Source organism: Trachymyrmex septentrionalis, unplaced genomic scaffold (genome assembly GCF_001594115.1).
Source record: "Trachymyrmex septentrionalis isolate Tsep2-gDNA-1 unplaced genomic scaffold, Tsep1.0 scaffold202, whole genome shotgun sequence".
Taxonomy (NCBI): domain Eukaryota; kingdom Metazoa; phylum Arthropoda; class Insecta; order Hymenoptera; family Formicidae; genus Trachymyrmex; species Trachymyrmex septentrionalis.
The window spans coordinates 394,919-408,414 of NW_017305203.1; the positions used below are offsets into that span (position 1 = coordinate 394,919).

A 13,496-nucleotide genomic window follows, 5' to 3' on the forward strand; every position below is an offset into this window, starting at 1 on the left:
AAAGTTTACATCTTTTTTCAGAATTTTTCATACAAGTGAATTCTGAAGTATTCTAAATTTCTCATCCGATAATTAAAAAAAATATTTTGAAATTTTTTAGATTTTATAACATTTTATCAGAAATTATATTTACAAAAAATCTTAGAAATCTTACGATATTTTATAATTAATACATACGAAAAATTCTGAGAAAAAATGTAGATTTTCTGAAAAATGTTCCAATTTATATAAAAAAAATGTGAAAAAGTTATAAAATTATATAGAAATTCTGAAAAATTATATGAAAAATTTTGAGAAAAATTTTCACCAGAGTTACCATCTAATTTGCTACAGCAATTTTTTTTTCGGTGTACACAATAATGCAACGCATTTTGGATATATACAATATCTACAGTATATTTATCTATAATATATCTTCTTTTATATACACAAATGTATACGTGAGAGAATAGTGTTTTACTTAATAGCATAAACAAAACTAAAATTATTATTATATATTCGTAAAGCTAATTTGCTTAATTATGCTTTTCAATTTGTGAATTCATGATAATAATGGATTAATTATATATAAAAAAAAAATTGTTTTTTTTTTTTGGAAATGTATTCAAACATAAAGCAGGGGGAAATAATGATGCAAATACGTCATCAGAGATCGAGAAAACTCGATAATATTTTGGCTCCTTTCAACGTTAGGATTTGCGGTAGTCAAACTAATCTATGTAGGGTGTTATCACACTGATAAGATTGCCAGAGCTCCTATCAGGTAGCCATATTTTTGATACAATATATAGGTGATCGATATATATTGCCACAAGTTCTCAGTAAAGTTATCACGAGTTGGACGAGAGTTATAATCTCAGTTATTTTCCACGATAATTTCCATTAAATTCCTCTTTCGAGTGTCGAATCAGTTCTTCCACAAATATTTAATAGATAAGCATAAGGACGTTAAAAAAAAAAGTGAAAATTTTCTGTGAACTCACTATTGAGAAAAATTTTTTCACATTCCGACAATTGGTGGTCGCGTTATTATTAGTTCGTTATCTATTTTAACGTCGATGAATGCTTGTAAAATCAATTTTTTCAGAAATTCTTGAAGTTGTGTAAGTTAATCTATGTCAATATCACCTTCTTGCGCTTTGTTTAAGTTAAATAGAATTCGTGTCGCAGACACGATGTGAAATGACCCTTCATGCGAAATACCTGTCGGATTTTCGAAGAACGTGAGCATGAAATGCGGATCTATCGCGTCAGAAAAAAGCTTTATTTGTTGAAGCAATATTCGAAGTCGTCAAAGAATTCTTTCGGCTGCCTTCGATGAATCAGCCGGCGGAGGTACGTTTTTGACCGGAAAAGCTGCGGGATATTTTTCAACTTTTTGTGTCGGCTACAGAAACGAGCACGTTCATTAATCGATTTAGTGGAAAAAAAAGCAAGAAAAATGGCAGCCGGATATGACGATTGTTACGACGCTTCTTGGCATTTGATACCACCCGATTATGTCAGCAACGAGGAAGATTACAGGTAAAAAATAATAAAAAAAAGTTTTAGAGATATAATATTCTGTGTGGAAAATAATAGTTAAGAATAGTAGCGTTTAGCTAATTTTAACTTTTGCGTTAGTGCTACTAAAACGAGATTTTAAACGACGAACTTTAATTTCTAGCTATAAGATACATGATAAATTAATTTTAAAATTGTTACCGCATGTTACTTTAAATTAAAAATTTTAAAACTTTACAATGATAAAATTTAACGTTATCTACAAATAAATCAGATGTCTTAATATGAATCTATCAAATATTTAATCTATCGAGGTAGAGAGATAAGAAGCATGTAAAGTCTCAACACACATTTAATATATTATTTTATGAAAACGAAAACGTCTTCACTGTTGATCTCGAAATATTAAAAGGATTACTCGATCTCCGCGTTATTTTCGCGGGCAATTAACATATCTGATTAAGCTGATAATACCGGAAACCGGAAGCGAACGTTTAAGAGCAGTCACGCATATCGGTTAGGCGAATCCTTCGGCGTAGAGTGGTACGCCTTGTTACACACTGGGACACACACGAGGAGCGAAAGGGCCGTGTGGTATGCCGACACCTGTTGGTTTCCATCATAAATTTCGGATTAATCGTATTCAGCTACGATGTATGGTTCTCCTACTTCCCCGTTCGTTCGTTGCACCTGCGAGATCGCGAGATCGTCGAATCAAAGCATCACCGAATAGACAATTATTTAATTTAATATCGCCATTCTTCTAATCTAATTCTTGTTTTTATACATGCTTTATTCCTACGATTATCTAATTGTTTTTATACATCTGGATATATTGGTAAAAACCGTATAAGTAATGGAGGAGAACACGTTTTTCATTGTAATATATATATATATATATACTTATATCAAAAAAATAATAGAAACCAAAATGTATGTAATGAGTTACTCATTTTTTTCAAAGAGTTTCATAAGATTAATTTAAATTAATTGACGTGAATAAAGTTTTAATTAAAATTAAAGTCAATTCAGATTCTTGATCTGTAACATTTTGTACTTTTCCTAGTTTTTACCCTTTAATTTTTTTGTTATGTAGCATAACAATATCTTCAACTTATTCGATTAATTGGAATGTGAAAGATTTCTATGTACTTCACAAATGCATTTGAAAGAAAACCAGAACTTTTGAGAGTGCAGAGTTTAACATTACACACAAGAACACTTTCACTACCTGTGAAAACTGTAAAAAAGAAAAATCATCATTCCACTATACTTACAATAACATCTTAAGCGGTTCTTAAACGACGTCGGTGGCTAGTGGCTCAACGAGTCCAGATCGTGTCTAACACACTGCGACTCGAACGAGGGATCTTATTTTGTGGAAACGAAATCTTCTTCTCAACAAACCTCTTGAATAAGAAAGAAGTGACCCTGGGGACCTACCCGTCATCCGGTCAAAGCTAAGTTAAATATTACGTTCATTCAGGCAACTGCAGGGCCTATCACCCCCTTTGAAGCAACTTTATGAATTAACGTAACATATTCTTCGATCCGTTTCCACCAAATTCCGCCGGCTTTTCTTTCAGTCCATCATAATGAGAGAAGTATTTCAAGCGACGGCATAAAGAGCACAGTTTTTTTATTAACTACATTAAATATCTTAAAATTACCTTTTTTTTTCATTATTAATAACCATAAGACGTGTCACTCGAGAAGGAAAAATTTCATAGTTTAATAGAAATTGTTATCTAATATGTAATTAAAGCGGAATATATTCCACTCTTTTATCAGTTGCTTATTAAAAATATTTAAAAAAGCATAAAATATTTCAATAATATTAAATGCATGTTAATATAAATATTAGAAAGTAATTGATTTTTTTATATCATTTGTATGTTATCGTTTTTTTTTTATATAATAACGATTTGGTAATAACATTACGTTACAATTTTTTATTTACATTTAATTAACAGTAATAATTTCAGGATTGAAACAGTCACTTTTGAAAAGTAATATAAGAGTAAGTCAAACTGTTCCAACTCTGAAGTTATTACAAAAAAAATTACAATATCATCAAATTGTTATTACAAAAAAGTAACTGTATTACAAGTAATACGTTACTTCTCATCCTTGCAAATAATGGTGTTACAAAAAATGTAATAATGACATAAAAAATTGATTACTTTTTAATATTGTATAATATACCATATTAATTCGTTTGATATTATTTAATATTTTTATTATTACTGTCATAAAAAAATCGTAATGTTTTTATCATATTATTACAAAGAGGTAGTAACAATAACGGCGTTACAAGTATCTCCCCCCCCCCATTCCTGATTAATTATTTATTACACTATGTAGTCAAACTTCGTGAAGGTATAGAAGTTATTCAACAAAATAATAAATTTTAAAAAGTAGAGAATTGTTTGAAACATTTCTCATAAAGAGGTTTTTGAGGATAAAATATACACGATGATATTTATTTAAAAGTTTGCATTTCGCGGGTTTCTTCCATGTTAAGATCCATTCTTGAAATGCCAGATATTTATTGTTAAGTTTTACAATAAGCCATATATAATCCTTTTATTTCTGTGATGTGAGAAAAAAGATTTGAGAAAACCTTTTCAGTCTCCCTCAGAACCGTTCAAGTTTATCCAATTTACTGCGCTCTTTAACAGCCACTCAAAGTCTTAGAGAGACAAAGAGAGAGAAAGAGAAAGAGAGAGAGAAAGACAGAAAGGTAGAGCATGTTGATAATCTAATAATACATATAAATATTAATATAACATTGTAATATATAAAAATATTTACATATAAATATAAACAAAATTATAAATTATTCAATCAAAATTATTAAATTTTAACTAAATAATTATTAAACATTATTAGAAATCTTAAATAATAATACTCGACTGCTGTTCAAACCTAACATAGCACTTTATCTGAGAAATGTCTCGGAAATATTCTTATGACATTCATTGGAGTTATTCTCTGGATCCATAGGACATCTTTGCTGTATGAATGACCACACGCCATATTTGTAAGAAATTATCTGCATTATAAATGCAATGCCATACCTTGAACAAAAAAGTTCGGGTCTGACCGGAGGTGGTCAGGGTTACTTGAAAACTTAACGGAAATTTTTTCTCTTCACGTACTAGCAATAAAATGTGAGGATCATCGACACGATCTCAGGTGTTTTTCTTTCCGCCTGCTACATCAGAGCAGGTATATTGTGATGTTAATGGTGAGATATCCAGCAAAGTGGGTGAATAGTCATTCAATAAAGCACGTTTTCCGATTTCCGGGGTACCCGAATTCTAAAAGTGACAAGATCCGAAGTGTCAAGTGGCCACTCGGCCAACAAGTATTTTTAAGAAACTAAGCTTTGATCCTACGTCTGCCTCCAATCCTAACAATTTGAGATGAAAAGAATATCTGCTAACATTAAAAAAATAATATTCTTTTTTTTTCCAATATTATATTTCTTATTATATACTCACTATCTAATAATTAGCATTACATATAAATATTAATATAACATTGTAATATATAAAAATATTTACATATAAATATAAACAAAATTATAAATTATTCAATCAAAATTATTAAATTTTAACTGAATAATTATTAAACATTATTAGAAATACAAAAAATTTCTTATTAATTAATTCATATTAGTAAATCCAATTGTTGTTCCAAAGATTCTGTTGATATGTATCCCCGAGTTACTATCCATAAATTTCATATACAATAGAGAGAGCACAAATTTATTGCTTTAGAAAAATTTGCAAAATGTATTTAAATAAATCTATTGCTTAATTACTTAAACATTAAGGATATGGTTCACTTGACGCTATAAATGCTTCGAAGCTTTTGATTGATCAATCGGAAGAAAGAATTTTACTGATTGACTAAAAAATACTTCAAAGCATTCTTAGCATCAAACGGGATCGTAGCCTAAGTTAAACAGTAAAATACTGATTATTATAGTGTTTAAAAGTATAAAAAATGAATGGTCTAACAGAATCCGAATTAATCTACTGTTTAAAAAAACTATCCCTTTAACTCGATTAAGATCTTCCAGCGATTTTCTATTGATCATAAACATGGATTTAATTGTTGGATTTTCACATTTCCATTTCGGAAGTACTTTTGAGATTTTTGAAAGAATATGAAAAACGATCAAAACAGCAGCCGACCATTTCGAATAGAAAGGAAGAGAGACAGAGCAAGAGAATGAGAAAGGTCTTTGTTTGGCCACCTGGTTAATTTGAAACGCTAGTTAGTGGCAGTAAAATTCTGTGTACCGCAACAATAAGCGATAAACTGTTAACTGCTACATTTTACTAAGGGTTCGAATCACGAGTACGGAGACAGTGGCGATCCTTACAACGTAAAAATGAGGGTTGAGTCAGCGATGAAATCAATTAGTCGCAGAAAAAACTTAATGTGCCTTTAATAAAATAATGTGCATCAAGATTTTACTTACTTAGAATTGAAATAAAAGAAATATTAAATTTCAATATGATATACTTTTAACACTTTTAATACCTACTTATAACACTTAATACTCATCACTCAAATTAATTTTAACGTAATGTCAATACAGTAACTAAAAATTTCACTGTTTTGTTTTTAAATCGCTAAAACGATTTATATCTTTCCTCGTTAAAATTTCTTATCTATCCCGGTGAGAAATGATATCGAATTGATGTTAATTCGACGTCAAAATTATTAAACCGACGTCGATTTCCGTTGTCATTTCTCACTGGAGTATGAACATATTATTGCAAATAAATTAATACTGAACAGTATTTCCAAATATTGAGTTAAATCCCCGTCATATTGTTTGCACTCGCGCAAGTTTTTTTGTGTTGAAAAATGTTATTAAACTAGAAAGCTCGGGAAGACTCCACTCGATCATTGGAGGGTTGCAATAATTCGCGGGCACGACTGCACCGGTGAAGCGACTACTATCCACGGCGGGGGGACGGGAGAGAGCAGTAAAACAATGAGACGCAGACAAATTGGGTTGCGTGCTCGAAACAAGTTGGCACAGCTATCGCCAAACAGTCGTGGGAGCTCGGCAAATGTTGCTCGATTGCCCCGAGAGCTCGAGACTTCTCCATTTTTTCCCGCCAACGCTCGGAACTTCCTGGACAAGGAGAGAATCGAGGGGAAAGGAGAAACCCAAGAAAAACGACAGACGTCTCGCGGGTCTCTTTCTCGTGTTGAACACGATTCTAACCGAGTTAGACGATGCAATGCACAACGAACCGATGCACGTATCATTTGAGCTCTTAAACTGCCATTCTGAGCTTTTATAAATTAACAATAAAGATCTTATAACACGCAATAATATTTTTCTACAAGATTATGGTAGACTGTATGAATAATTTTAATAATTATCTAACAATGTTAACACAAAACTGTTATAACATCGATATCAATTACGTATCATAATCCATTTTATAGAATGCGCTTTTCTCATACAGCACAGAATTTGCAGCAACATCGATGCAATACAACAATTGCTGCAATGTTACAGCATTGTTGCTGCAACTTTTGTACTGTAGAGGTTTAATCCCTTACTTATTAAATATTTATGTAACACCAATCATCGAAAATAATTAGTTTCTAAGTACTTTATAAATTTTTAAATACAAATCAATCCGAATTATATTTTCTATTTAAGTTACTTATCATATATCAAAATTTTTCATGTAAAAAGTAATCATTATTATTAATAATATCATATATATTGTCAATATATATTACAAATTTGTATTATAAATGTATTATAAATGATATAATTTGTAGTACATAATTGTCACGTTATATAGTAACTCAGACATAAAATAACTAAAAGTATCTTGACCATTACGGAATACAAGTGTTTTCCTGCTTTCCGGTAGCCGTTAGATTTTATTTCCAGATTATAAATTTGACCAAGATGCAGCTATAAGAAAAGCAGAAAAGTCGGGTCCACCTTCTTCCGCACTTTTTGACTTTCTGTGTGGTGGAGCCGCGCGATTGTATGACGACCGGTCTGAATAAACCGGAAACTCGCTCCATCGTCGCTCCTGTCCTTTTACCTGTGCCACGTTTCTAAATCGCGCTTTTCGAAACCCCATTTTCCAGCGTGCTACCGTCGGTACGCGTGTGCATTTATTGTGAGTGCCCGCATTCAGGTGCGCATCTCTCTTCTTCCGATTGGATACAACCTGCGATTCCATTCAACGACACCAACGAGTCCGACGAATCATCAATTTCGAAGAATCGGCTGAACCGGGAGATCAAAAGTGTGATCCCCTGTTTAAAATGGAGCACCTAAATATTTCTTAAAATTTAACCATATTGAGAAATGTTTAAGATAAATTAGGGACCTCAAAGAACGTGGACTGCGAAATTCGCCTTCTTTAAAAGCGACATTTTTCCATCATAAAAATCTTATTCTTCTTATATTTTTTATATCCTTTACATATACTTATATTTTCTCCTTAGAATTATAAAATACATGGAGAGGACACTTTTACTGGATACAGACTTAAAAATCTAATTTTATTGAATTATCAAACTTTTTTGGGGGAAAATTAAACGCAATGAGCAACGCAGTAAAAAGTTTTGACATTTTAGTAATTAGCTTGAGCTCTTACAAAATTACTTTGATGATCTGACAACATTTATTCTCAGATCTGTATCTGGCTAAATTTTGATATCCTTTATCATCATTCTCTCCGTGTGATATATGCAATGTATTACGCGAAAAATATTGCAAAATATTTTGTATCGCACGACAATATCTTGACATCTTTGGTAATCAATAATACTGTACGATCCTGACATGTAATATGGCTTCGGTATTACCGTGATAATATTTTATCTGCGATCAAAACGTCGTGAAAAAAGGTCGAAGCGAATTCGATTTGATTAAATCGCAGTGTCCGAAATTATTTTTATGCGACGGATGATGATACATGTTGGGCCAAATAATAATCGCAAAATAACCGACTTTATCTACCGCGTCAACGTAATAAATGCGTGTCCGCGAATAATAAGTGAGTGGGTGGATATAAAAAAGAAATCAGGTCAGAGCCTTGTCGCTGCGCACCATGTCTTTTTTTCACGCGCGCGAGCATTATGATTATCAGGGAAAAAAAGAGACCTGATCGTCACGGAAAGAGCACGTAACAAATGTCTCACTATAAAATTAGCCGTCACACTCTTCGTCCGAAGAGAAGAATTATGTTGACAATCTGATTTATTTACCTGTCGCAACAAATTTTACTTCTTATCTGATTACTCCGTCCATTTACTTCTTCGATTATAAGTTTAGATTGGCATCTTCAATTTGATTTCGCATTTTTTATTGAAATTTCTTACTTTATATAGTAAGCAATGCCTGAAAGAATCGCAATTGAAAGAATAAAATTCGCTCAGTATGATTACTAAACTTAATAAATACATATTTGGCAAGGACAGGTGATTTCCATACAGCACAGGATTTCCATACATTCCAGCAATACTGCAGCAATATTGCAACGTTCCAATATTACAGTACCAAGCAAATGTTGCAATAATGTTACTGCAAGCTGTTTTGTGCTGTATGGAACTGTAGAATTTATAGAAAGTTCAATTTCAGAGAATTTATAAGATTTCATTTAATATTAATTACCTACCGTATTATTAAATTAATAATATATACGATATTTTATCGCGGGGGAATATCTCGATTTTCATAAAATTAAGCATATATTTTCCTTAGTTTCTTGTCCCTTCAATTATATTCGAATTGACACCATTCGGTTTTTTTTTTTGCTCAAGCCTCAAGCAAACAAGCCCCTAAAAGAGGACAGTGAGCTGATTGATCATACGTATATCTCGTTCGCATTTGTGTAACACTCGCCCGTAAGTCGCGACCACGTTTCTAACCCAGTTTTACGTATCAATAGGCAGCGATCTGAGTGCCGCGAGGACCGGAGAGGAGAAAATAGGGCGGGGGTAAAGGGAAGGGATGCGAGTGAAAAATCGAAATGACACAGTAAAAGCACCGCTAATGCTCTTTCACATTAACACTCGACGTAAAGTATGCTCTCGGTGTAAAAAGCCCCCTGATCGATGAAGCCCGGCGATTGGCTCGCTCGCCGAGCTGGATTGAAATCAACCCCCGGGCTGTCGGGCGAGGGTTTCCCGACACGCGACTACCCCATTGGTTGGCCGACGGTTCCACCCCTCGGCAACTTGCCCCGGTAACATTACCAGTCGCACGGAGTCTCCCGAGCAAGGGATATCCTTCCCTATAAGATCGCTAAAAGTGGCAAAACTTTGCTAGACTACCACAAGTGTGAAACTTTAACATATGTAAAAAAATTAATATGGCACGTTTTCCATGACAAAAAAAAGCGATAAATATTTTTAGAATTTTATTATATTTTTAGAATTGGTTTGCATACGATTTGCAAAAGTTACATACCAAATCATATTTTGGAAAAGAGATTATATCAAATTGTGCTATTTAAAAGAGTTTAATTTTTTCATATGTAAGGAACTCTTAGTTACTGATCTCTCTGTAAATGGTCGCAATAAAACTAGTTCATCTCTTGAAAAATTTATAAATATAATACTTTTTGCTTTCTTTGTAATTGTCAAAAATGAATTATTTTACACATTTAAAAATATCAGTTTAACTTTAATAAATTACTTGCTGTTTAAAAATAAGATAAAACAATCGAACTTTTCATCAGAAATATATTATTGTCATTATATTTATTTTTTAAATGAGACTTCTAAATATAACAACAATAAAAAAAACATTCTCCTATTCGACGCTTCTGCCGTGAAAAAGCTTCCCCAAGTTACAGTCGGGTGTCGATGGCAGGGTGGGATACGCAACGAGGAGAACGAGCTGGAGGGATGAACGAGAAATCCCCGCCTCCACGTAGAACCCGCCCTGCGCTTTGAGGGTGCTTGACAAGCGAAACTGCTCGAGGTAGGGAACACTAGCCGTCAAGTGCTCGTCGAGGACACTCAAAAACTACAAGGAGAGTCCTTCAGCAGCTCCGAAAAGGAATCGGTAGCCTGCTTTTCGTGCCACTCGAGCAGAGTGGTCTCTCGCGTAATCCGTTAATAGTTATTTGTGCTAGTGACCGATAATTAACGAGTGTCTCGAAAAAACGACATAAGAATCGGTGATTGGATTAATCGAACTAATTATTCGGATATATGTGCTAGACTTTCGTTGTACATATCCGAACTGCCATTGTGTGAAAAAACAGTTATTTATGGTAAAATAGAGATGACAGTGTTGTGTGACGAAGATAGAAGAAAGTGAAGAAAAAAAGAACCGTAAATATCATGGGTAGCTGCAATCGTGGAAAAATAGAAGAGACCAGACAGATTTCTATAAAAGTTACTCAAGCCGACCGAAATAAAGAAATGTACTATAGAAAAGATATAATACACATGCACCGTTAATTTTCTTGAAGTAAGAACAGGTAAATTACAAATTAAAGATCTATACGCGTGGAAGATAGAAGACAAAAATTTCAATTTTCATCCGTATGATGCAAAACGAGTGAAGGTGAAAGAAGAAATGAAATGAAGGAGTAAAAAGAAAGATAGAAGGAAGAAATCTTCTAAATTATTAAATGAAAAGAATTTAATTTCAATTTCTGATTATTGAGCAGTTGAAAAAGATAAGAAAGCAAGGGTTAGAAAACAAATACGTGATGAATTAAAAGAGATTTTTTAAACCTTAATATGTGCCGTCGTTAAAGAGTGCAACATGTATCGACGCTAATAAAAATAAAAATTATAAATTAAAAAAATCTTCTCAAAATGGCAGATAAGAATAAGCTTTTACCCTGGCCGTTACTACCGTATTCGGCTAGTCTTTTGAATCATGTCTGGTACAGTCAGCTCGCATTAAACACTAGGTAAATAAAATAAATATAAGATTGATGTGTTTTTAGTTCCTTTTACTTTTTTAATTTTTTTCTAAAATTATTTAATTTAAAACAATAATAAGAGAATCGTTGCACCTATCAGATATATTACATCATTATGAATAAAAATTTCTTTATATAATTGATTATAAGAACATGCCATAGTGATTAAATTTTAATAATGTATAAGAAATAGTCTAATTTCTAATAGATAAATTGAAAAAAACTTGGATTTGTCGATTATAATGTCATTTTTTAAATATCTTTATGCGATGTAATGTCATTTTTTAAATATTTTTACGGATTTTTACGTCCCTCGAGTACTTACACGTGACTTTATTGCCTTCATTAAGATATATCGCTTATTATCGTGCGATATCATTAAATATCCGATTGGCTCTCGATATCCTTGATACTTACTACAACACTTATTGATTAAACATACACTCAACATCAAAAAATCATCACTAAATACTTTATGTTTACATGACAAGACGTATATTAAGCTCTCGGCGATGCAACGACTTTATAAGGTAATATATAATTCAATTGCATTTAATTTATATAATATATTACATAATATAATATAGATGCAATACATGAGAAAGAGAGAGAGAGAGAGAGAGAGAGAGAGAGAATCAGAATTATATAATTTGATCTAAATACTATAAACTATAAATCTTTACAAATAAAAGTATTTTCTAATACTTTTAACATGTATTAAAATAATTCTGCTTTAAAATTTAAGTTTTGAAGTCTTTTATTACTTATTTTATAGTTCTTTCATTACTATCTTTGTAAATTCAATTCTCGCTTTAATCTTTGTCCAAACGACGTAGCAATGCCTATTATCATTAAGATTATCCGAATACAATCTAAGAAACAAAATAAGAGAACAAATATAAGCTCACATTTATGTAAATTTGCCCAAGCACACATTATGTTCAGACTTTATATATCTATGGACTTTATTAATCATTCTAATATCAGTAATTTGGAACCTACAAACATGTAGAAGTTCATTTATAATTTTTATCTTGTTATCTTCATAAATATCGTACAATAAACAAAATATAACACAAAATACCATATACAAACTTCATATATTTTTTTATTGACTGAATATTTGGAGTATAATCGTTTATCGAATTATCTCTCTAATTTGGATAATTAAAATTCTATTGTATAAAGAGAAACTCTTTAGTGACAAAAATCATAATGATTTTCTGATAATAAAATTCAAATAATGTAAAAAATATTATAATTAGAAAAGATTGAAATCGCGAGCGATTTCAACGCTGGCACTTCCAAATAATTATCGGCTCTTTATAGGAACTTCAACGGCATCACCTTTCTGATATTTTAATTTGATTTTTGCATAATTCAAGTCAAAACGGCATATTAAAATAAATAAATAAATTAGACTCATTAAGTTTCTCTATGCATTATAAAACTCTGTTAAATAAAAACCGTCGTTGTAGTTAAAATCACGTTTGTAATTGAAAATTGAAATGAGTTAAAACATAACGAAAAATTATATTAAATAATTATTATCTCAACCCGTCGCAAACTTCTTGTGTCCATCAAAATTTTCAAACGGCGTCTGTAAAAGTGTGAGTTCAAAAAAGATTACTCAAAGCATCCGCACTTTGTATTGGGAATATATTGGAACGTCTAGCTAAACGTGACGCGATAATGGCTCATATGGCTTAGTAAACGGACCCAAAAATTTACTTCTATACATAGGTCCGAAGACAGGTTGATTGTAGTCAAACGCGCACAGGTATTGTGACCCTTAAAGACATTTCTTTAATCGGGTCCTGAAAAGGCCGGTCGTCACACAGCTTCCGAAGCCGAGTGACAAAAATTAAATCTTACCGAATCTTCTTAAAGAAGCGATCCAAAGGTCACAAAGATCCTAAAATACAAAGTATTGACTGTCCCACGCAGAATCCTCGCAAAATCACCATGTTCGCAAAACACACCTATCTTTGACTTCCATTCAAACTTGCTATGAATATACGATATATACGTTTATTAAAA

General features: G+C 32.0%; 1 protein-coding gene across 2 annotated transcripts in view; it reads left to right on the forward strand.

Moving 5' to 3' along the window:
* The first annotated feature begins 1,266 nt into the window (after positions 1-1,266).
* The window catches only part of LOC108747897 (homeobox protein Nkx-2.2a-like), a 19,425-nt gene continuing 7,195 nt past the window's right edge, over positions 1,267-13,496 (forward strand). The window contains exons 1-2 of one of the 2 annotated variants that reach the window (XM_018485787.1): positions 1,267-1,335; positions 1,394-1,524. In XM_018485787.1, the coding sequence (XP_018341289.1) occupies positions 1,318-1,335; positions 1,394-1,524 (149 nt within the window). In that variant the 5' untranslated portion in view covers positions 1,267-1,317. Of the gene's footprint in view, positions 1,336-1,393; positions 1,525-11,346; positions 11,445-13,496 lie in introns of those variants that run through there. The other variant, XM_018485786.1, reaches the window with a different exon arrangement.